This window comes from Acartia tonsa, chromosome 10 (assembly GCF_053477335.1).
Source record: "Acartia tonsa isolate MP-2025a chromosome 10, ASM5347733v1, whole genome shotgun sequence".
NCBI classification, from domain to species: domain Eukaryota; kingdom Metazoa; phylum Arthropoda; class Copepoda; order Calanoida; family Acartiidae; genus Acartia; species Acartia tonsa.
The window spans coordinates 45,591,878-45,618,013 of record NC_137269.1 but is presented as its reverse complement, the minus strand read 5'-3'; the positions used below and the strand labels follow the sequence as shown (position 1 = coordinate 45,618,013).

Genomic DNA, 26,136 nt, shown 5'->3' with positions numbered 1-26,136 from the left:
TCTTACGTTTCTCTGTCACCATATGTTAACAATTTTAATATCGGCGCATCTCCTCTGTAAGAGGTAGGATGTCAGTCTTTGTGTTTATCTGTCTGTATCGTATGATCTCAAAAACCACTCGGCTGATTCGCTTCTCTTTAAGTTTGGCATTGAAGGCGGTTTCCCTAAAAGTAACTAATTAATCACATTATCCCCGGTAGTTTTCCGTTGTTTGTTTATTTATTTTGGTAGACTAGGTTAGGTTATATTGGATAATGAGTTGAACCGCAGGGTAAAAAGCCCTAGAGTAAAAGTATGGGGAAGGATGCATGGCTGCCGAGCCCTGGAGTAAAAGTATGGCAGAAATGCAAAGTAATAATTCAAAGGATTAGATGGAAATCCTTTCCTGTAAGTCAGGAATACAGGGATAGGGCAATAGAAGATAAATTGATGCTCAGAAACTTAAATTCTTCATTTGCTTATCATATAAGATTCCAATATGCATGGCTTTGAGGTCCTAAGCCATGTTTACAAAAAAAATGAGAAAAAAACTTTCAAGTATGGCAAAACAAACAATTAAAATTTTTGCTTTATGACATTTGGTTCAGTGGTTAGCGAGATTAAACTGTACAAAAAGACAGACAGACAGACAAGCAAATCAAAAAAGATATCAGTATGCATAGCTATAGGTACTTAGCCAAAACAAAACAAAAAGTACAATGTTGGTTCAGCGGTTAGACAGAAAGACAGACATCCTGTTACTTTTAGGGATTACATATTCCTGGTTCCCTGATTTTTCTTGTACACCATTTATTCCTAGCACACACATGTTTTAATTTAAACCATCTTATTTCAACCAACAAAAAGCTTCTCTATAATCAAATAAAAAGAATTTTTGGCGGTCGAGCCCAGAAAACCTCCTTCTTATTTATAAATAAAAAAAACAAAGAGGCATTTTTTTGTTTGTTTGTTTATTACTTTGGGTCAGGTAAGGTTAGGTTATATTAGGTACTATATAGCACCCGCAAAGCAAGGGCACTGCAGGTAAAGACCCTGCAGAGGTTAGGCTAAGGAAAAAAACTACCTCTCGACCTAATCTACCATTATTTAAATTCTTGGAGGGAAGAGGTTCAGTGTTCGACAGGAACTTTAAGGGAAATAATCTAATTTATCTGTAATTGAGAAAATAAAGCAACATATACAGAAATCCATTATTAAAGATTAATTTTCCTTTTTAGATTGGCATTTAAAATTATGTCATACTACGCCACTTCTTACAACTATTATTCTTGTTTTAGCTGCACCTAAGCTTGAAATTAATAGCCAATCTTTTCATAATGTCCTATTTCCAGGGATCTAAAGGGATAAGACAATGCCCGATAAATTATACATCCCTAATGATCAGGGATCGGAAGCCTCACGTAAGCCGCGCATAAGCCTCAGTTTTAACCCATTAGTGCCGAACTTCCCCCCTGTCGTCAGAATCACTTGAAATTTTAAACACAGCTTCCTTAAGGGATTGTAAGACATTTGTATTTTTAGATTTTTTGATTTGTGGCATACCAAAGAAGTTTTTTTTTTGCGTCGTTTCCGACGCATTCGGACTAATCATTTTTCCCATGCGTCTATTATGTACCATATCGGACTAATCATCTTAGGCTTTTACTGTATAATCTATTAGTTGCTTCGCCCCTAACCTCTAGGGTGGGTGGGGAATGTCAGAAAAATAGCATAAAACCATCCCAAGATATTTATAAAGCTTTCCTGATAAGTAAAACCAATTCAGACCCGAAATTTCTATAATCTTTAGCTTCAGACAAAAACCTTACTACTTTGTAGTATGGAACACTATACTAGCAGCGGCTACGCCCCTAGAGGCATTAAGGTACCCTTGGGTTGGGGGGGAGTCAAACCCCCTCTTTAAATTACAGTTTTTAGAGAAAAATTGAAAAAAAAATTTGAGAGGGGTTTATTATTTTCTAGGGGTGATTTCTCCTAGGGTGGTTGTGGTACTCTCCCCCAAAATAGTTATAAACCTTACCAGGTCCTATGAGAAGCTACCATGTAATGGAGAACCATATCGGTTCAGTGGTTAGTGAGATCCCTTAGTACACACAGACACATATATATAGAATGTATATCCTGTTACTTTATTATAAGGATGTACATAACACAGATACTTTACAATCAGTGTCTGTCTGTACGTCCATTCGTCTGTATAAAACAATTCAGAATATAATTATTTGCTACTAATGGCTACGCCCCTAGAGGCCTTTAGGGGCATTTGAGATGGGGAGAGGTCATTGAATTCAACAACAATATTTTTATTTTAGATTTAAAGAGAATTAATTTAATTAAGTTAATTCTATTTTTTCTTGTGTTGGCGATTTCTCTTTGGGGGGTCTTTTTTAAGGGGCGATTTCTCTTTGGAGGGTGGTGTTACTTTCCCCCAAAATAATTATAAACCTTACCAGGTTTATGAGAAGCTACCATGTAAAGGAGAACCATATCGGTTCAGTGGTTAGTGAGATCCCTTAGTACACACAGACACATGTAGAATCTATATCCTGTTACTTTTTTATAAGGATACATAACACAGATACTCTACAATCAGTGTCTGTCTGTACGTCCATTCGTCTGTATACAACAATTCAGAATATAATTATTTGATACCAGTGGCTACGCCCCTAGAGGCCTTTAGGGGCACTTGAGATGGGGAGAGGTCATTGAATTCAACAACAATGTTTTTTATTTTAGATTTAAAAAGAATTAATTTCATTTAGTTTATTCTATTTATTATTTTTCTTGTGTTGGGGGGTCTTTTTTAAGGGGCTATTTCTCTTTGGAGGGTGGAGGTAACCTCCCCAAAAATAGTTATAAACCTTCCCAGGACCTATGAGAAGCTACAAAATAAAAAAAGAAGCATATCAGTTAAGCAGATACACAGAGAGATATCCTTTCACTCTATTACAATGCTTTAGCTAAGAAATATGATTTTGTCGACAATTATATTGAACAACCCAATACATGACAAACCCTCGCCCCCCCCCCCCAGCCCCTGTTAGTCCCCAAAGTTTTATAATAACTTTTTCTTATTTGTTGTCTTGCCAACTTTGGGGAATTGTTTTGTATTTTGATTGGTTGGTTTATTAAGTTAAGTGTCCAAATGTTTCAACCACTTAATGTAATCTACAGAAAGATTTTATGGTATAATAGCCCTGAGTAAGTACATCATTTTATCGGTCATTGACTTATTACTTTAGATCCCTAACAAATACATTTCTTAGTTGTAGAGTAGTTGTTAATTATTTGGATGCAAATGTATATATACAGACGGACGTATATACAGACAGACCATAAATGTAGAGTATCTGCGCTATTTTTATGAATCCCTTAACAGCTAGGCTGCAATAAAAATTACAGAAGTATAAACATATTTACAGTCTTTAATTGGCTGTAATTTTGATATATAGACAGACATACATACATTCCCTAGTTGTAAGGTAGCTATTATTTATTTGGATGCAATTATGGAAATACAGACAGGTGGACGTACAGACAGACCCTAGTTGTAGATTATCTGCGCTACTATTTTTATATCCTTAAGATAAAGTAACAGGTTATTGTATGTCTTTGTGTGTGTACCAAAGGACCTTGCTAACCACTGAACCTATATGGTGCTCCGTTACATGGTAGCTTCTACTAGGTCCTGGTAAGGTTTATAACTATTTTGAAGGAGGGTACCACCACTCCCAAGAGAAATCACCCCTAGAAAATAAATTAAAAATAATTTTTTTTTTAATTTTCTTTAAAAAATTGTAATTGAAAGAGGGGAATTGACTCCTCCCGCAACCTAAGGTCCCCTAGATGCCTCTAGGGGCGTAGCCGCTGCTTGTATTGTATTCCATACTATAAAGTAGTAAGGTTTTTTGTCTCAAGCCAAAGATTATAGAAATTGAAGGTCTGAATTGGTTTTACTTATCAGGGAAGCTTTATAAATATCTTGGGATGGTTTTATGCTATTTTCCTGACATCCCCCATCCGCCCTAGAGGTTAGGGGCGAAGCAACTAGCAGATTTAAGGAGATCATACAGTAAAATCTAAACATGTTTAGTCCTATAAGGTCAAAAAGGACGCAATGGCTAAAATGATTAGTCCGAATGCGTCGAATACGACGCACAACAAATTATCAAAAAAAAGTATGTAAACTAACTAAAATTAAAGAAAACTTAGCAGAAACTAAAAATATATAATAAATGCTATAATTAATTATGAATAAGTATGTTTTAATTCTTTAATAGAAAAAAGTTAGACCTGGTGTGGAAATATTTTCCTATTTTTTCCACCTCTGCCATGAAAATATGATTTCATCTGGTCATCGAATTAAGTGAGAACCCAAGCAATGTAGAGGCCAAAACTTGAAGCTCTATTCAGTTATTTACAAACATTTAAAAATGACAGCATAAAAAAATAGAGTGATAGTATAGGTTTGAATTTGTGCGTCGTTTAAGACCCTATTGTCATTAATGGGTTTTAAACCTGCTTGTGAGCAGAAAAAAAAATTAAGAAAGAAGATTTGTCTGCTAAAGAGCCGTTTTATACATCCAGCTGAATTTTATAGTGATAAAATCACGATTTCACTGAGGCTTACACGCGGCTTACGTGAGGCTTCCGATCCCTGCTAATGATAATAGATAAAATTTCCAAACCTAATAGTAGTATTTAAACTTTTCAATCAATAATTTTAATCTACATGAGGGATAATCTTGTTTATTATCATTGGGGATGTGTATAAAATTATCGTCTATTATCATATCCCTTAATATCCCTGATTAAATCCAAGATAAATTTATTACATATGAATCTTTTAAATTAAAGGCCAAGAGAAATGGTTTTGAGCTGAGGGACTTTTAGAAGAGATGCTTTTCTATAATTAGGGTCGGTCCGTCCGTACGTTCGTCTGTCACACATGGATAGCTTTTTTCGTTAATTTAGGCATGTTAGAATTATCCTATCGATTTTAAACTTTGCATGGTGATTTCTTTAGTAGTTAGGTACGATTTAGAAAGCGTAGCAACACTATAATCATTACAAGAATGTCCGTACGTCCATTTTAAACATGTTCATTTTTCTACTTTTTTAACAACAAATTTTTATGTTAACTAATTATCAGTTTGATCTGATTTCTGGTACATTGATTCCTGGGACATTATAAGCGAAGCAACTCTATAATCAAGTTCTAAAAATGTAAGTATGTCCATAAACATTATCCTGTATCAAGCAGTTTTTCAACAAATTTACTTACAATTTTACTTCGACTCTTATACTTTTATATTCTAATTATTCTGTTCTGACACTATGTCCGTTTGTCATACCGTTTCAGTGCTTCTCTTCTATGGATGTTGTCAACCTTGTTTGAAATGAAATTAACTGTCAATATTCTTGTTGCTTTGCCCCTAGTTTACTGATCTTTCTATAAATTGATTTTTATGCTTATCGGAATTAATATATGTTTTTGTAATTATCAGAGTCAAAAGGGATCAAACAGTTGACAGTAAATTGATGATAATCAAAATTACCCCTTTTGTAGATAAAAAAGTATTGGTTAAGAAGTTGGTACACTATTTGGTTTACAACCTACCAAATAAAGAATAAATAAAATAAAAAAAGGAACACAGTAATAGTGTCTGACTGATAATGACGTAACAAAAAAAATTAGCCAATGAGAGGCCACTATAAATTTTACCATTGGTCAATAACGGCCTCTCATTGGCTAATTTTTTTTGTTACGTCATAATCAGTCAGACACTATTACTGTGTTCATAAAAAAGTATTTTTTTCAAACGATTTTTTAAAAAACTTTGAGGACTAGTATAATTTGCAGTCCAATGTCCCTTTCCTTCCTGGTAAACATAAAGTAATAACCATTGTTCTTTAACTATTTATAAAGTTTCTACATAAATTGGTTTTATTGATGCGTTGGGGGAGATATTGAGAAATAACTTAGAGAGAGAAAGAGGACAATGGGCTGTTTATTATACAAGAACCCAAAGTTTTATAATAACGCTTTCTTATTCATTGCCTTTGGGGACTTTTAATGAATTTTGACTGGGGTTAACATTGGGGTTATACATCAATTAGCCTGCCATTGTTTTATCCCTTTAACTCCCTGGTTAAAAGTAAAGTACAAACAGTTTATTTACTAAGTATATTTGCGATAACTTTTATTTAATAGATTCTTCCAATTTATAACATTTACAAAAGGGCCTGCTTTATTGCTTCAAGATCCATGACAGATCTATATAGGAAATAAATGTCTATAAATGAGCTCAAATTTTCCAAAGGATGATCGTTTAAAACTCATAGTGCTCCCATAATCCATAATAAACTCTCATTGCCCAGAACGATAAAACCCATTATTTACTTTATTAAAAATAAATTCATTTTTTTCATTTCATGTTGCTATTTACAATATATTAATGTATTTAATTTCTAATCATAAAAAAGAAAATCAAAATTTGTAATATAGTAAATTTAAGAAAACTCTGTTTTAAAAGTATTCTATTGTGGCGACACTTTCTGTGTGTTCAAATATTGAAACTAAAATTTTAATCATATTAACCCTTTGATGATGGTAAACTGAAAAAAATATAATTGAAGAAATCTTAAAATCATTTAAATTATTAAATATTCACTACTTTCTTTTAGATAGTAATGGCGGGGACGGAAAATTGATTTATTGAGAAATAGATAAATAGATATATACCTATAGAACACTAGCCAATAGCGAGAGAGTTATATCGAGCCAACTCTAGTTATTAAATATATAAAGAGTGTATAGAATACTAGTAGATATGTTAACAGGAGAAAAATTTGTCGGTAATTCAGGTTGCTAAAATGGACCTCATTTATTGGTCATTTCGTTCATCCAGAAGATATTAGAGCCAGCTGCGAGTATCACTTCACTAGAGTACAATAAAATCTGTTGCAAGATCCAATTAACATCGATCGATTTGTAAAGATCTACAAATGTTCCCTAAATCTAAATATTGTAAATGGATATATCATTACTTGGATCTTACACCATATTTTCTTGATCCCTAATAAAGTGAAACTTGCAGTGGGCTAAAATAAATATTCTTCCATTACACATTTCTGTACCCCATTCCCTTCCTTGACGACGTACTAACCAATAAACTAGTTCCATGTTAGCAAGCTAAATTGACGACAAAATTTCCCCTGTCAATATCCACGTATTATATGTATATTTTATACATTACTCTAGGTATCTAAAAATATTTGTAAACTTTGAAAAGTCAAAAAGTCTACCTATCTCTCGATACTTTCTAGTATTGGTTATAGGGTTTATGGGATAATTTATTTTTCCTTCTATCAAACTAGCTTTCCCTATTTACCCCAATCTACCCTGGCTATCTTGCAGTATATCCAACTTTTTGAAAGCCAAACTAAAGTTGAAAATAAGATGCAAAAACAAGTAAATACAAAACTTTGAATATCAAGAAAGTTGAACATTTTCCCATTATGGTTTAATTATGAACCAATCAGATCATTGGTCATTTGTATTACATGACGTCATTTTATTAGGCAATAAAAGCTACTTCTTAAAAACTAAATCTTTTAATAGAAATTACATCCCATTATTAAGCTATAGTTATGCTTCAAGCATGACATAAGAACATAACAAGAGTGAAATTTTTGATTCCTGGGACAACAGAGTATAATATTATAAGTGAAGCAACTCTATAATCAAGTCCTAAAAATGTAAGTATGTCCATAAACATTATCCTGTATAAAGCAGTTTTTCAACAAATTTACTTAAAATTTTGCATCGACTCTTACACATTTATATTCTGATTATTCAGTTCTGACACTATGTTAGTGTTAATGTCCGTTTGTCCTACCGTTTCAGTGCTTCGCTTTTATGGATGTTGTCATCCTTGTTTTCTTGAGATGGAGGGTATAATGAAAGACTTTAATTTTACTTAAAATGGGAAACTGCAGCAGAAATATGAAGCTAAGAGAAGTAAACCTATATGTTTGCTTGTGTGTGTGTGTGTGTGTGTGTGTGTGTGAGTGTTTGTATGTATGTGTATTTGTGTTTGTGTGTGTGTGTGTGTGTTTGTTTGTGTGTGTGTATGTGTGTGTATGGTTTAAGTACACAACCTTGCATTGCGCATTATTTTTACATTTTACAGCTTTTTGCAATTTTGGACTCATGAAAAATCACGCAACCTTACCAACAAATACTTAATAATGTTTATTAGTTTACATACATACTTTAATAATAGGATGTTTGTAGGTCTTAAGCTATGCATTTATAACCAGTAAGATCTCGATAACGGCAGGATTAATTATAAATAATAAATAAGTATGCAAATGATGATACACTAAATTACCCCTCTAGTAGATTAAAATTAGTGGCCGAAACGTTTGAACCCTCAACTTATTGACACAAACAATCAAAATTAAATAAAGTTCCAAAGTTTTTAAGCCAATGAATAAGAAAACGTTATTAAAAAAACTTTGAGGACTAGTGTAATAAACAGCCCATTGTTTTCTCTCTACCTGATTATAACCACAGGCTTACATTGCTAAAATAATCTTACCTTTAAAGCAACCCTTTCTTCCTCTCGCCTTAGCCTCCAGAACTTTATTGATGCTGTCCAAACTGCAGGGGGAGAATTTCTTGTTGTTAACTTTGTCGCCAGATGTCGCTCTGGTTCAATCAATCAATCAACAATTAAAATTTAGAAAAATTTTTTCTAATGAAATTATCCTAAATAATAAAGTAACAATCTATCTGTTTATATGTTTGTCTATTAGCGTGTATGGCTGTACTGAAGTAACTCGCTAACCGCTGAACCGGTAGCTTACAAGGTAGCTCTTATAGGAGATGAGAAAGTTTTTACCTTTTTTGGGGGTGAGGGTACCAAGAGAAATCGCCCAAGTTTTTTTTGTTTGTCTATTGAAATAACTCTAAGCACTAAAATTGAGTTCTCTAATTTAGTAAAGTGTAATACAAACTTATTTCAATCAGATCGATGAAAACAATCAAAAGGATAGATCCAAGGATTCGAACCCGAAACCATCTTAATTCTATTTGTTGATAAACTTTCCTAGCAAACATGATGTAGTTGCCTTCATCTCCTCCAGGCACACACTCTGATACTGTCTCTGGGTCATGCTAGATAGATAGATAGATAGATAGATAGATAGATAGATAGATAGATAGATAGATAGATAGATAGATAGATAGATAGATAGATAGATAGATAGATAGATAGATAGATAGATAGATAGATAGATAGATAGATAGATAGATAGATAGATAGATAGATAGATAGATAGATAGATAGATAGATAGATAGATAGATAGATAGATAGATAGATAGATAGATAGATAGATAGATAGATAGATAGATAGATAGATAGATAGATAGATAGATAAATATATAGATAGACAGACAGACAGACAAACAGACAGACAGATAGATAGACAGATAGATAGATAGTAAAATAAATATATAGATAGATAAATATATAGATATTGTTCGATATATAAATAATTAGATAGATAAATAGATAAAAAGATACACATATATTAGAACAGATAGGTAGACAGATGGATAGATAGATAGCATGGACAAAACGACAAATAGAACTAGTGACAGACAAACAGAAAGAATGACAGTTAAACAGTGTTACAGACAAGATCAGAGAATGACAAACAAACAGACAAATTTCTAGACTAATGGGTTTTCAGAGAGTTGACTAGATAAATCACTTTTGCTTTTTGTACCGTTAGCGTTATCCTAAGAGGACAATCACAAAATAAAAATTTTATGGAATTTTTTAAGCTTTTCAAATTTGACTTTTAATGAAGGGTGATTCCACGTAAAATTAGGCACAATGATATAAGCAAATAACTTTTGTCTGGTCTTTCCACAATATTTGTAGAGTTTATTTACTAATGTATAAATTGTTTGGTATCATGGATGTTTTCATCCTTGTTTTTTTTTATAATTACTTAACTAGCGGCTACGCCCCTAAAGGCCACTAGGGACACATGGGGATGAAAAGGGAGTTGAATTAGATAACCCATTTTTTTTATTTTAGATATAAAAAGAGAAAAAGAGTTTTTAGTTAGAGGGGAGAGGTAATTTTTTTTTCTAGGAGTGATATCTCTTTGGAGGTTGGTGTTACCCTTTCCCGAAATAGTTTTAAATCTTGAGACCCATGAGAAGCTACCCTGTAAAGGAAAACCATAAGGGTTCATCGGTTAGCGAAATCCTTCGGTACAGACAAATAGATATCCTGTTACTTTATTATAAGGATATAATACTTAGAAATAATAAATAATATCAGTGTCCCTTGTTATCGAAGGGGAAATAAGAAAAAGTTCCCAAATCAGTTCCCGTAAAGAAATAGGGAATGGGATAAGAACTATGAAAAACATATAATAATATTACTAAATAAAAGTAACAAAATGTCTATTTGTCTGTTAGTCTTTTTGATTTGCAGTGTGTGAGTGTCTGTTTGTAGCTTAGGATCTTGATAACTGCTGGACCGATATGATTCTCCTTTAAAATATAGCTATATAACAGGAAAGGTTTATAACTATTTTAGGGGAGGATCCCTCCATCCTCCCAAATGAAATCACCCTAGAAAAAAAACTTCTCCCAAAAACAATTCACTTTTTCTTTATGAAAGTAAAAAGTGATGTGTCACCTTACCCTTATTACTGAGTGTTTTAACCAACAGCAGCTTTATAACTTTTTAAAGATTTTCGTTCTATTTTACTTTTTATGAAACAGAGCCCTGTACAAAGGGCAAAAGTGCCATCTGATATAAATTAAAATTAATTGTGATGAGAGTTTTGAAACGCCTTATTGAATTAGACAACTTTTTGTAATTTTTTTTTATATTAAAGCGAAGTTGTTGTAAAATTAGGGAGTACACATTAGGTTTCTTTGTAGAAAAATATGTTAATGGATATTATCATCCTTGATTTTACCTTTATTATCGGTAAAATATCTTTACCAATAGCGTCGTAAATATTAACACAGCCAAGTCGCTACAAAAGAGCAGAAAGCAATTTGATTGCAGACAAAAAAAAACACCCCTCAACTGGAACCAGGTAGTTTTCTATGTTTTACATCCCTCTCCTGTCATTATATGATATTATATAAGATAACAATATCCCCCCTTTTACCCCACCCCCTTACCTCCTACTGGATGAACGAACCAACCAATAAATAAGGTTCATATTAGCAAGCCAAATTGACGACAAATTTCACCAAGTACATATATCCTACATCGATTCTAACAAAATAACCACCAGACCAACACGTATCACTTTTATAGAATCCCTAATTCTTTATGTACTATTCCAAATTAAATAAAGGTTAAAATACATATAATCATTTTGAAATATTGTTTTCTTACTGTAAATATTTCAACCCCAAGCACTTAATAATATGTAATTTTGATTTGATTCATTATTTAAAAAAAAACATGATTGTTTTGATAAAATCTTAATCTGATTGTTCTAAGGGCATTGAACACGCGCAAAGGCTGTTCTACACAAAACTTCCTTTCCACGGTTGTAAAAGAATTGCATAAAAAAAATAGTTCTAGGAATCATTCTTTTAATGATTGAATATTACAGCATTTTTATAAGAAATTCTGGATCATGGAAAGAAAACCAAGTAGCTGGTTTTCCTCGTATTTTTACAGTAGCTTTTGTTAGGGTTCGGAAAAAGGCTCCGAAGGATTAGAGCCCCCCGCAGGCGCTAGAAATACGAAGAAACCCGCTACTTCGTTTTCTTTCCATGATCCAGAATTTCTTATAAAAGTGTGTAAAATCGCTTCTAACTGTAAAGGAAGGTCAATCTAAATTAAAAATGATAAAAACATAAAAGTTGCATTATATTATTTGTAGCGTAGCTACTCTTTAATAGTGAGATGTCTGACCGGACGTCCCAACGTATTACTATATACTTTATGCAATAGAATCTACGTAACAAAATTAAGTGATCTCCATATAAAAAGGATATCAACAAATAAACTTACAAAAATCATCACTTTTACTGAATATATTATAAGATTTTCTCTTTTTTACTGTTTTACAGTTGATAGTTAATTGCTGCGCTACTTATACACAAAATTATTATTTATTATTTATACATTTGATAATAAATACTTGGTTGAAATGAAAACATATTGCAGTTAGCTTCCAGCAGTTATCTATCTATTCACGTAACTTCACTTTATATACAGGGATCTTAAGGGATAAGACAATGGACGATAAATCGATTTACTTTCCCAAAAAGTGTTCCTTGTGTAAATTACAATTATTGTTTTTAAAAGTTTGGATAGTGTTTGAAACATCCAATCAAGCTTTAATAAAAGTACCCAAAGTTTAAAGCAATAGGATGAGAGAGTATAATTATAAAAGTTTGGGTACCAATATATTTTACAGTCCAATGTCCCCTCCCTCCCTGCTTAATATCTATTTATCTATGACAGCGAAGTTTCTTTACATTTAGGGTTGATTTTTTATTAACATTAAACCATAATCGTAATGAATATTATACTTTGATTTTATTAATTATTTTCTTGGAATAAAATCTATACGCTATTTATATTGCTAAATTATTTGTTAATGTTAATTAAAATAGCAAAATTGCTAAGCTTTGGTATACTACATATTTTTATAAATGAAAAAAAAATTGGCAACAAAATTTTCTATCATCCGTAACTTTACAAAGTGTTTAAAAAATCAGCTATGTGACGCCATAAAAATGAGGGATTATCCATCTTATTTTAAGGGTTTTCTTTGCCATTCCTCCTCTCATCTCCCTCATTTTTATGACGTCACATGGCTGATATTTAAGACACTTTGTAAAGTTACTTTTCTGACGTTTTTTTTAACATGAGTTATATAGCTAGATTTAAATGAACGTTGTAGAACTTGTTTTATTTGGTACCATATTGTAGTTAACCCAGGGCAAATTATGATCTTGATTTCTTACTTTCTTTTCTACACTTGACATTCAAGTCAGGAATCTATAGGGATAAGAAAATGGCCGATAAATAGATGTAATTCCGAATGATGATTCACAAAATTATTCCATCTGAAGATTATAATGAGGGGTTGAAACGTTGGATACTCAAATAAAAAATTCACTAAAGTCTCTAAAGTTGTTAAGCCAACGAATAAGAAAACGTTGTTATAAAACTTTGGGGACTAGTGTAATAAACAGCCCTATTGTCCCCTCTCTTTCTGCATTCAAGTAATAACATAAGAAACGCAGCAATAGTTTCTAAACCCGGCCTCATATAAAACAAAAACAAAAAAGTTGATTAAATTTAAATTTTTACATTTCCTATAGGTATATTATGTTATAAATGATGTGTTGGAAGGAATAATTGATTTTCTCAATTTACACGTTTATAATTACGTACAGTCTGTCCCTATACGTACAATAGCTGCGCTAAAATTGTTGGAATTATATTTCATACAAAATAAATTTCTTCATGATTAGATTCGGCAATAATATACATTTTCATGTGGTTAATAAGCAATGGTCTACAGATACGCAAATATATTTATTTCATCTTAAATGTAAATTAATCAACTTAAAATGAATAAGCTACTCAAGTTTTTAATCATATACTATAAATAAAATAGTTTTAGTTGAAATATCACAAATAGTGTAATTCAAATTAAAATCATTAGACAATTGACCAGGATTCTGAGGAAAAATCCCCCAACAAATTTCCTTTACTTCCAAACTTTATACCCACATTCCTTTGGTTACACTTTTATATCCCAAGTTTATCCTGATTCTACATCTGCAAAAATCTATGTAGAATTAAATTGCCGAATCAATGCTTAATTCAAACTTATTTAAGATTAAGAATGTATCTATTTTAAGATTTGTATACACAATTTGATCTAAAAATAATGACTGAAACACAGAAAGAGACATGTAATCTGAAGAAACTTAAAATGTCTCCAAAGAAGTGGACAACGTTTGGAGGAACTTTGCCAATTGACGTCATATTCTCTTCTAATTTGACGTCAATCGGGATATGCATTTGTTAACGTCTTTCGAGACATCATAAGCTGCTTCCATTTTTTCATTGCTGTGTTTTTTAAGGGATTTAAAGGGATAAGACAACGGCCGATAAATTGATGTACATCCCCAAAGATGGTACATAAAGTTACCCCTTCTGCAGATTAAAATTAGTGGTTGAAACGTTTGAAAGCTCAACTTAATGAATCAACCAATTAAAATTCACCAAAGTTTTTGAGCCAACGATTAAAAAAACTTTATTATAAAACTTTGGGGACTAGTGTAATAAACAGCCCATTGTCCCATGTCTCTCTCTAGTTGTTTTTACGGATGAATTATCCCTGTCTGATTACGGAATGATTACATAATTGGTGTGACCGATTTAGTGGCCTCCAGAAATGGATATATAATATGTGAATGTAGTACGTGGAAAATTTGTCGTCACTGTAGGTTGCTCATATGTAGCTTATTTATTGGTCAGTTAGTTTAAACAATAGGAAGGAAAGAGGATGGGATATAGTGGGGATATCGTATTTTAGCCAGCTGTGATGTCTTTTCATAAGAGTACATGAAAATCTGGTACAACATCCAAGTAATAATATATCGATTCTTCCAGATAGGTTGTGCCTTTACATCCACACATTTTCAAATTAGCATATTATTATTAAAGCTAAATTTTTTTTGCCCTTATTTCATTCTTATCATTACAGTTTCTATTATTGAATTGCTATTGTTTATTTTGTGAATATGATGTCATTGTAAGCGGAAGTAGATGATCACTCTAAATAAAACCATTCAATTGCTGGACATAATAAAGGTACTAAGAAAGAGAGGGAATGTCTGATTGAGCCAATAGGAGAATCGCATCGGTACATACATTTAATCTCATTGGTTGAAATTTTGTACACATCTTGTTAAAAATGCATGTTTTTTTTCATTTTATACATAGATAAAAGTCAGCTATAAACAGTATATTTTTTTAGTAGAAAGCTTTGCGGAATCAGAATTAATTGCCCAAAAATTTCGTTTAAATTTGAAAGCTTCGAAACGAGGTGAATTCTTAAAAAAAAGTTAGGCTGGCTACTCGCTGGTGAGGCAAAATTATTTTTGTGAAAAATCCTCCAAAATCGAATAAAAAAATTTACAAAAATTAAATAAAATCTTAAAAGGGTTATTAACATATGATTTTGTTTAATTTTTGTGCTTTTGGATGATTTTTCACAAAAATAATTTTGCCTCACCATCGAGTAGCGAGTCTATAATTTTTTAAGAATCCACATCAGCTTGAGTCAAAAGTAAACAATACTTTTGTCTGCTAGAAATGTTCCTTCTCAGATTTGACGAAAAAAGAGGTCAGAATATGCTTCTATTCTTATATTTCTATTCTGGACTTATAAATTTAAACAATTTAGACAGATAGATAGACAAATATAAAGAGAGATATATAGATAGACAGGTAGGAAGACAGATAGATAGACATAAAGATAGACAGATAGATAGACGGATAGATGGACAGATATATAGACAGATAGATGGACAGATATATAGACAGATAGATAAAACGATAGATAGACGGATAGATAGACAGATAGATAGATAGATAAACAATTAGACAAATATAAAAATAGATAAGATAGATGGACAGACAAGAAGAAAGACAGACGGATAGATAAACAAAAATTAAACTTACCGGTGACCCAAAGTTATGTCCCATCTCATGAGCCATGGTAACGTGAGAAACAGCCGGGGGTACATGCTTTCCATAGTTGAGGAGGGTGATAACCCCGGTATTCAAGCTCTTAAAGCTACCTCGGTAGTGCTGAAACAAAGATAATGTTAGTTTAAATAATTGACGGTAGAGATTTTAAGTCAATAAGTTTAGTTCAAATTTTTGTCAATAGAGGGACTTATTTTTTAGTTGAGGAGGGTGATAATCCCTGTATTCAAGCTCTTAAAGCTACCTCGGTAGTGCTGAAATATAGATACTGTTAGTTTAAATAATTGACGGTAGAGATTTTAAGTCAATACGTTTAGTTCAAATTTTTGTCAATAGAGGGACTTATTTTTTAGTTGAGGAGGGTGATAATCCCTGTATTCAAGCTCTTAAAGTTACCTCAGTAGTGCTGAAATATAGATAATGTTAGTTTAAATAATTGACGGTAGAGATTTTAAGTCAATAAGTTTAGTTAATTTTTTTAGATATAGAGGGACATATTTCTATAGTTGAGGAGGGTGATAACCCCGGTATTCAAGCTCTTAAAGCTACCTCGGTAGTGCTGAAATGATAATGTTAGTTTAAATAATTGACGGTAGAGATTTTAAGTCAATAAGTTTAGTTCAATTTTTTGTCAATAGAGGGACATATTTCCATAGTTCATGAGGGTGATAACCCCAGTATTCAAGCTCTTAAAGTTACCTCGGCAGTGCTGAAATATAGATAATGTTAGTTAAAACAAGTTTTTTGTATGGAAGATAATGATTTCACTTGGAAGGAATCATGGTGGTACCCTCCACCGAAATAGTTATAAACATTCCAAGGATCTACGAGAAGGTACACTGTAAAGGAGAACCAAATCGGTTCAGCGGTTGGCGAGATCCTTCCGTACTCACACAAACACACAGAGAAACAGATCCTGATTCTTCTATTTAAGAGAAATATCTTACATAAAAAAATTGGGGTATAGTCCTTTTCGTGGCAACGCCTCTTAAGGGGCATTTCGTCGTTTTTTTACATTAGTATTTAGGTTAAGTTAGGTTATGTGATTGAACCGCAGGGTTAGTCAATTGGCCCCACAGGGGCTAGAAATAGGGGAAAAACTACTATGAAAATACGACTAAACGCCCATTAAGAGGCGTTGCCACAAAAGGGAATATACCCAAAAATTGTTCATTCAAAAAGAATTATGATATACTTTTAAATATAAATACAAAAACTATTAAATCAAAACTATTATCTAACTATTAATAGTAAATATCAAAAAAAAAGATTGTTTATTCAAAATGAAAATACAAAAACTATTAAATTAAAACTAGTATCTAACTATTAATAGTAAATATCAAACAAAAAGATTTTTATTCAAAATGAAAATACAAAAACTATTATCTAACTATTAATAGTGAATATTAAACAAAAAGATTGTTTATTAAAATGAATGATGATATGATTTAAAAACTACATGCATTAAAATTTTGCAAAAATTAACAAAAACTTTATACAAAAACATTGTACAAAAACTAGAAATTAATAATCATCTTTGTTTTGAGTAGCTACATCTACCTACTCGTCAGGAGTAATAGGGAGTCCTAAGAAATATGGTACAATACATATGGTATATTTTAATTTGCAGTTGAAATGTGCAGTTTTGCGCTATTTATAACAGCAGTAGGAAATGGCATATAATCGCAGCTGAAAAAAAACGTATTCGCTTCTTTTAAGGAGACTAAAAGCAAGGGATCTAGATAAGGATATAAGATAGTTGCCGTTAAATTAATGTACATCTCCAATGATGATACACAAAAATACCCCTTCTGTAAATTACATTTAGTGATTGATTATTTGTTGAGCCAACAAATTAGAAAAAGTTACTTTAAAACTTTGAGGACTAGTGTAATAAACAGCCCAATGTCCCCCTTCCTTCTGCAAAAAGTCTACAATCCACCGCATCGGGGGGATAAAAAAAATAAAGTCTTGATTGTTGCACCTCCCTTATTCCTGAATTTTCATGCAAATTTAGCATCATTAGCCAGGGATCTAAATGGATAAGACAATGGCCGATAAATTATGTACATCCCAAATTATTATACATAACATTACATTACCCCTTCAGTAGATTAAAATTAGTGGTTGAAACATTTGCACACGCAATTCAATCCAATTTCAAAAAAATTCCCCAAAGTTGTTAAGATAATACATAAGTAAACGTTATTGCAAGACTTTGGAGACTAGTGTAATAAACAGCCCAATGTTCCTCCCTCATGATAATTAGCAAAGAAAATCAATCAAAAAAATCTTTCTAATGATGAATAATTACAAAGACTACGAATAAAAATAAACTTCATAATGAATTTTGTTCTGTTTATAATCTGTGTTTTGTCTTCTCCGCTAGCCTAAAAGGCCTTGGTACTCACAAAGAGGCCATTATGAATACCCTCTACAATTTTATTTTTGGTTGAAAAAGTTGGAGGGGGGGTGGGGAGATATTTTTGGGAGTAGGGAATAGTTATTTATCGCATCGTATTATAAACAGTTTTCCGTGGATATAAAATTGTACAATTATAAGATTAAAATCAGTTTTATCAGCCCCGAGAGGTTGAAGAGACAGGCTAAAAAACTAGCTTTGATCTTATGTATAATTATACATTTTTATATTCATAGAAAATTGTATATAATACGATGCTATACATGATTTTTCAGTATTGCTGAGAACCGGTTCTAATCCACCGGATATTAATCTGATTCGAAGCAACCCTGGTAAGAGAATTAATTATACATTTACCTTTTGTTAGCAGAAAAGTGAAGAAAAAAATTTTAAAGGGATAATTTGGAAAGCTCTTCTAAAAATTAGAATAATATAATAGTTAGATATCCTGTTACTTTATTATTTAGGACATCCAAATCTCAAGGAGTTGCTACGCATATAAAAATTAGGAAATAATTGATTCCAAGCACAGTTTAAATAATTTAATTCACAGAGGGTGGTTATTTTCTTTTATTATTTTATTTTAAAGAAATATTTTTTGTTTTATTTTATTGTTTAATTGAGTACAAAATTGCTTAGTTTCAAATCTTGGACATCATATTAAAAAGATCTCACAAGTCCCTCAACCTTTCTTTTGCTGAGAATTTTCATATTGATCCTTAGGCAGGTTTTATTCTCTTTTATGGGGATAGGTCAATCCTCACATAAAATTATTTAATCACAAAATAATTCGGATCATATGAAGAAAATGAAGTCATTCCTAAAAAGGACAGAAATTCCCTTCCTTGGGTATAGGAAGGCTATTTACTTTCCTTTTTCTTACAAATTCTCTGTAAGGAAGGTGATTTCTGTCCACTATCTTACAAATTCTCACTAAAGGAAGGTGACCTCTGTCCACCATCTTACAAATTCTTCCTAATTCTTAGAAATTCTTCCTTTTCCTCACTATTACAACTATGCTTAATAAATCTACCTTATTTACCCAAATTCTTACTTATTCTCAGAAATTCTACCTTAATTAGACAAATTCTTCCTTATTCTAAGAAGACCTACCTTATTCAAGGAAATTCTTCCTTATTCTAAGAAAATCTACCTTATTCCCTCAAAGTCTTCCTTATTCTAAGAAATACTTCCTAATTCCATGAAAATCTACCTTATTCTAAGACATTCTTCCTTATTCTAAGAAAATCTTCCTTATTCTAATAAGATCTACCTTATTCTAAGAAATACTTCCTAATTCTATGATAATCTACCTTATTCTAACAAATTCTCCATTATTCTAAGAAGACCTACCTTATTCTAGGAAATTCTTCCTTATTCTAAGAAAATCTACCTTATTCCTTCAAATTCTTCCTCATTCTAAGAAATACTTCCTAATTCTATGAGAATCTACCTTATTCTAAGACATTCTTCCTTATTCTAAGAAAATCTACCTTATTCTAAGACATTCTTCCTTATTCTAAGCAATTCTTCCTTATTCTAATAAGATCTACCTTATTCTAAGAAATACTTCCTAATTCTATGAAAATCTACCTTATTATAAGACATTCTTCCTTATTCTAAGAAAATCTACCTTATTCTAAGACAGTCTTCCTTATTCTAAGAAAATCTAGCTTATTCTAAGAACTTCTTCCTTTTCCTTACTAATTCTCTCTTATTTTCAGATAACCTAGCTTTTTCTAAGAAGTTCTTCCTTAATTCCCCTAATTCTTCCTTTTTCTCAGATAATTTTCCTAATTTATATTGGGATATCATAACTGAAATAGAGGTATAGAGAATATATAAATTCTGCCTTTTCCCCTTCCTTATTCTCTCAAAATCTTGGTTTTTCTCACATATATTTCCTTATGTTTATTGGGATATCAGAACAATATGTGTAGGATAAGTTTGAGTTGTATCTTTTGACCTGAAATGTTTGTTTGTACTTTAGAGGTGGAATGCTCATAAAGTACATTTTAATAGGAACCCCAGTCAGAAGTATGAAATTATCTTAAGAAATAATAGAAAATTCAGTATTTTTTTTGGTTGTATCTTTTGACATTTAGTGTTTATGTTTTTATTCATAAAATTATTAATAATATTAACATAATTTTGCAGAGAAATAAACCTAATAATAACAGGATAACAGAAAAAGACAAGTAGTCTTTACAATCTTTCTCTAGCCAACACATAAAATATTAGACCAAGACCAAAAAAGTAATAATTTCAAAACAAATTAAAATATTTTGGATATTTTACTGATAATTTTCTTCAATAACTATATGTAATTATCAATCCTTTTATAAAAGTAACAGGATGTTTGTCTGAGCTCCCAAGAAAAATTGCCTAAAGAAAAAAATTTCCCCCCTAACCATCAGAAAAAAATCTTTTCCTTTTCAAAAATAAAATCCCAGGCTTAGAGTCAGACATTTTTATTTGATTAATTACCCAAAGTGTCCATAGAAGCCTCTAGTGGCGTAGCTGCTAGTCTCAACCAATTTAATGTTTTTTTTCTTCACATTCCTATTTATGTGGTACAAACTCTATAGAAAGTTGGCAACTTATTCTTTTTGTCGGTAAATTCAAACAGCTGATAATTATGAAATCAATTCAAGGGTAATTAGAGTGGGTCAATTTTAAATTTTTTTTTTAAATTTTGAATTCACCACAATGGATTTATTATTACTTAGATCTTACACGAAACATTTCATGTTCTTTAATAGAGTGAACTCTCTTGCGGGCTAAAATAACGATCTTCCCCACCCAATTCTTTACCCTATTCCCTCCCCTCCTAATGGAAAAATGGTACACCAAATAAAATCGAAGGGAAATTGCAACCTAAACTAACTAAAAATTTTCTCCTGTGATAATATCCACGTGAATAAATATAGAATTAATTGGAAGTTGAACCATAATTTTGTATCCTCTTAAAATATCATTGTTGTAGATGGTTAAAACATTATCTATCCCCTCTCCCCTTTACCCTATCTCTTTTCCTTCTTTATGGTGAATAAACTGACCAATAAACAGGTTAGCAACTTAATTTGGCGACAAATTTTCTATGTAACTCTATGTCAATAAGATAGGGTACTTATAGCTTTAAAAATCGAACCATCCTTATAAATATTGACCCAACTCGACCCAATTTGTTGCTTTTAAAGACCAATACTAAAATCTAAATACAAAAAGTTTTGACATTAAGAAATATTTTATTTTTTGGTATTAAGTAATATGAATATTAAGAAAATTCATAATCCTTTATATCTTTTGAACATATATTTATAATTATAAAAATATCCGAAAATCAACAATTCTTTAGCTCTGATGTTGGTCATCACTCATCCCCTCACTAACCCATATGTTCTATTATTCATTCCGCAAATATACTATTAACAGGGATCTAAAGGGATAAGACAATTGCCGATAAGTTGATGTAAATCCTCAATGATTAAACATAAAATTATCCCTTCTGTAAGTTATAATTGGTGGTTAAATCGTTTACTATTAACAGGGATCCAAGGAATAAGATAATTGCCGATAAGTTGATGTAAATCCTCACTGATTAAACATAAAATTATCCCTTTTGTAAGTTATAATTAGTGGTTGAATTGAATCGTTAATGGACAGGACACTCATTTTAATGTACAAACCAATAAAATTCAATAAAAGTTTTAAGTCACTGAATAAGAAAACGTTATTATAAAACTTTGGGGACCAGTGCAGTGTAATAAACAGCTCAATATTCACTCCCTCCCTGGATTATTACACAGTACACTAAGTTTTATTTTAACAATTTCTTATTTATGGGCTCAACAACTTTAGAGACTTTTTATTTAATTAATTAAGTAAATTGATTTATCATCCATTGTCCTATCCCTCTTAATTCCTGATTATAGGTTGAGTTCTCTGTTTCGGCATGGGACAAGGACAACATATCAAAGACAATTTATAAATATAGAATATGTAATATAAAAGTTTTTTAAAAATAATTAGATACTGCTGAACCGATATGGTTCACTTTTACACTGTAGCTTCTCATAGATCCTGAGAAGGTTTATAGCTATTTTGAGAAGGGTACCACCACCCACCTTGAAAAATATTACTCCTATACAAAAAATTTTAATTTAAAATAAAAAAAAACAGAAATGAAAAATGTGGGGATGAGTATGATCCCCCCCCCCCACCAAAACAAAAAAAATTAACCCCCTTCCCTTAATTTTTTTCACTTTTTCATTTTAAACTACTATAGAAAATGGAGATATTAAATTCAATTCCCATTACCTAAAGTGCCCCTAAAAGTGTCTCTAGGAGCGTAGCCGCTAGTTTGAAATAAAACACTAACAATATAATTAATTATCCATTAAAATTCTTAAAATTCTAAATATACATAGTCTATGGTCTTATTTTAAATGTATGTCTGTGGGTTTGTGTTCGTTCATGAAAAATACATGCCCTCCCTTGCCATGTAGGCGGCCGTGCTGCGTCAAATTCTTGTCCAGGCTAGCCAAGCTGACGGACGTTTTTTTTTCTAATTTCTAAAAGCTACCTTTTTTATAAGAATATTTTTTTAATATTATATATAGAAGCAGTATGGTTCTTCATTACTGTTTAGCTTCTTATAAGACAAAGGAAGGTTTATAGCTATTTTGGGGGAGAGTACTAACACATTCTAAAGAGATATCTCCCCTAGGAAAAATCTCCCCCCCCCCCAAAAAAAAAAAATTAGAAACCCACTAAAATTAAAGAGGTCTCTAGGGGCTAGTTTGTCATTAAATTAAAAACATTCTTATTTTTCACTCTTAAAAAAAGCTAGCTTTTTTATTTGGATGAAAAAATCTGATCTACATAAAATTATTGCAACACAGACTGTTCTCATCTCCTGGTAGAATATGAAGAAAATAGTAAGGTTTTTCTGTCTGAAGCTTAAGATCCCAGGAATGGTTGGTCTAATTAGCAAGAATTAGCTAAATTATCTTAGACAAAGGAAGGATATGTGATGAGAAGGAAGACTTTGAGGGAATAAGGTAGATTTTCTTAGAATAAGGAAGAATGTCTTATAATAAGGTAGATTTTCATAGAATTAGGAAGTATTTCTTAGAATAAGGTAGATCTTATTAGAATAAGGAAGAATTTCTTAGAATAAGGTAGGCTATCTGAGAATAAGGAAGAACTAGGAGGTATTGGGTTAATTTTCTTATAGTTAGGAAGATTAAGTGAGATTTAGGAAGAGATTTTCTTAGAATAAGGAAGAATGTCTTAGAATAAGGTAGATTTTCTTAGAATAAGGAAGAATTTGAGGGAATAAGGTAGATTTTCTTAGAATAAGGAAGAATGTCTTAGAATAAGGTAGATTTTCTTAGAATAAGGAAGAATGTCTTAGAATAAGATAGATTTTCATAGAATTAGGAAGAATGTCTTAGAATAAGGTAGATTTTCTTAGAATAAGGAAGAATGTCTTATAATAAGGTAGATTTTCATAGAATTAGGAAGTATTTCTTAGAATAAGGTAGATCTTATTAGAATAAGGAAGAATTTCTTAGAATAAGGTAGGCTATCTGAGAATAAGGAAGAACTAGGAGGTATTGGGTTAATTTTCTTATAATTAGGAAGATTAAGTGAGATTTAGGAAGAGATTTTCTTAGAATTAGGAAGTATTTCTTAGAATAAGGTAGATCTTATTAGAATAACTAAGAATTTCTTAGAATAAGGAAGAATGTCTTAGAATAAGGTAGATTTTCTTAGAATAAGGAAGAATGTCTTATAATAAGGTAGATTTTCATAGAATTAGGAAGAATTTCTTAGAATAAGGAAGAATATCTTAGAATAAGGTAGATTGTCATAGAATTAGGAAGTATTTCTTAGAATAAGGTAGATCTTATTAGAATAAGGAAGAATTTCTTAGAATAAGGTAGGCTATCTGAGAATAAGGAAGAACTTAGGGGTATTGGGTTAATTTTCTTAGAATTAGGAAGATAAAGTGAGATTTAGGAAGGTGATTTTTATCCTCTTTTTCAGATATGTGAGAAAAAGGAGAGTGATTTTTGTCCATATTTGAGATATCTGAGAAAAAGGAAGATGATTTCTGTCCTTTTTGGAAGGGAATTTCTGTCCTTTTTAGGAATGACTTCATTTCCTTCATATGATCCAATAATTCTAAAACAATTCTCCTCTTGGATATATGCTATAAGCATGGATGTCCAAGATTTTTTTTTTTTTTTTTTGGGGGGGGGGTTCAAAGGTTTGAGGAGGGTAATCTAATGTATTTCTAGAATTTTAAGAGGGATAAAATGAGGAGTTGCAAAGTTTATCCCCCCCCCCCTTCCTAAAACGTCTATGTCTAAGGGTGTAGCCGCTTGATGTTAGAAATGAAATCAAGTTTTTAAAAAAAGATAAATAACCGTTATTTTTTTGCTGAATTTCTTTGCAATCTCTTTTAGAAATAAAATTGTGTTTTCTATTTCTATATTTAAGATGCACAAAATCTAGTGTTTTTATAAATATGAATAACAAGCGGCTACCCCCATAACATCTTGGGGGCCTATAATAGATTTATGTTCCCATATAGCTCTAATACTAATTTATATCTAAAAACTAGCATACTGCCTATATCTAGTTGTGAGGGGGGTTTGGAGGAAGTAAAACCCCATTAACATAATCTAAAATAAAACCAAGAACAATACAAATCTTCCCTGGCCGTTCTATACATCTTGCAGAACACATAAAAGCATTAATCTACATAAACAACGTTACAATTTTAATGCATTAACATATCCCCTGAAATCAAATTAAATTTATTGTACTTGTAGTTTTTCAAAATATTGAATTTGCTAGATTGAATAAACATTCTTATAGACAAGAATAAAGGCGGACCACGCCCATTTTAACCTTAAATCTGCATTAAACACGCCCTTGCAGTCTTTGGTGTTTGATTTAACACAGCAAAATATATAGTTTAGTTTGTCAATGTTTTTTTTTAAATATCTTCTACTGTTGCTATGTAAGGTGCATGTCTTCAGCATAACAAAACAGACATATGAAAACAGACAAATATGGTGCAATTAAATGGTTGGTTACATGCGGACTTTGTTAGCAAGTCATAAATTTAAAAAAAATACTTTACATCGCTTAACACTTTTAAATAAAAAAAACACAATTATAACAAAAGTTTGCAGTTATAATGCTCCTAAATCAGCATACTGTTAGTTATGTACATAAAAACATGAATAATGTATCATAAAAGGTCTTTGTATTACATACATAGACAATACTTATAATATCAAAGATAGGGACAAGGTTGCTTTAAAATATTCATATAATAGATTAATATTTTTAATAAAAATTTAACTGTATTTCTGTCTTTTATGGCAAAGAATCTTGATAACCGCTGAACCGATATGGCTCTCCTTTACTGTAAAGTCTACTAAAGCTCAAGGAAATGTTTTTAAACTATTTTAGGGGAGGGTACCTCCAACCCCCTAAAACTAAAATTGAAAGAAAAGGGGAGATTTTGTCATCATAATTGGGAGAACATTAATTTTTGGTTTATTGTACTATTACATTTTTGATTTTGTTAAAATATCAATTTTAAACGAAAAAGTATAATAATCTTATATTATTTTAGATTATCATTACTCGAATTTAATAAGCATAAATAAGAAAACTAATACTGTGAACTAACGTGTCTACAATACATGGCTAAATAAGGCTTAAAGTTAGCAACCAGGGATCTATAGGGATAAGACAAAGACCGATAAATTGATGTACATTTCCAATAATGATCTACAAAAATTATTTCTTCTGTAGATTATAATTAGTGGTTGAAATGGTTGGAAACTTAATGAATAAACCAATCAAAAGTTAATAAAAGTCCCAAAAAT

General features: G+C 31.3%; 1 protein-coding gene across 2 annotated transcripts in view; it reads right to left on the bottom strand.

Moving 5' to 3' along the window:
- Nucleotides 1-26,136, bottom strand: part of LOC145330148 (uncharacterized) — a 199,265-nt gene that overhangs the window by 20,910 nt on the left and 152,219 nt on the right. For both annotated transcript variants that reach the window (XM_080174733.1, XM_080174734.1), the window contains 3 exons: nt 15,772-15,900; nt 9,121-9,184; nt 8,607-8,720 (listed from right to left, as the gene is read on the bottom strand). In XM_080174733.1, coding sequence (XP_080030859.1) covers nt 8,607-8,720; nt 9,121-9,184; nt 15,772-15,900 — 307 coding nt within the window. The remainder of the gene's footprint in view (nt 1-8,606; nt 8,721-9,120; nt 9,185-15,771; nt 15,901-26,136) is intronic.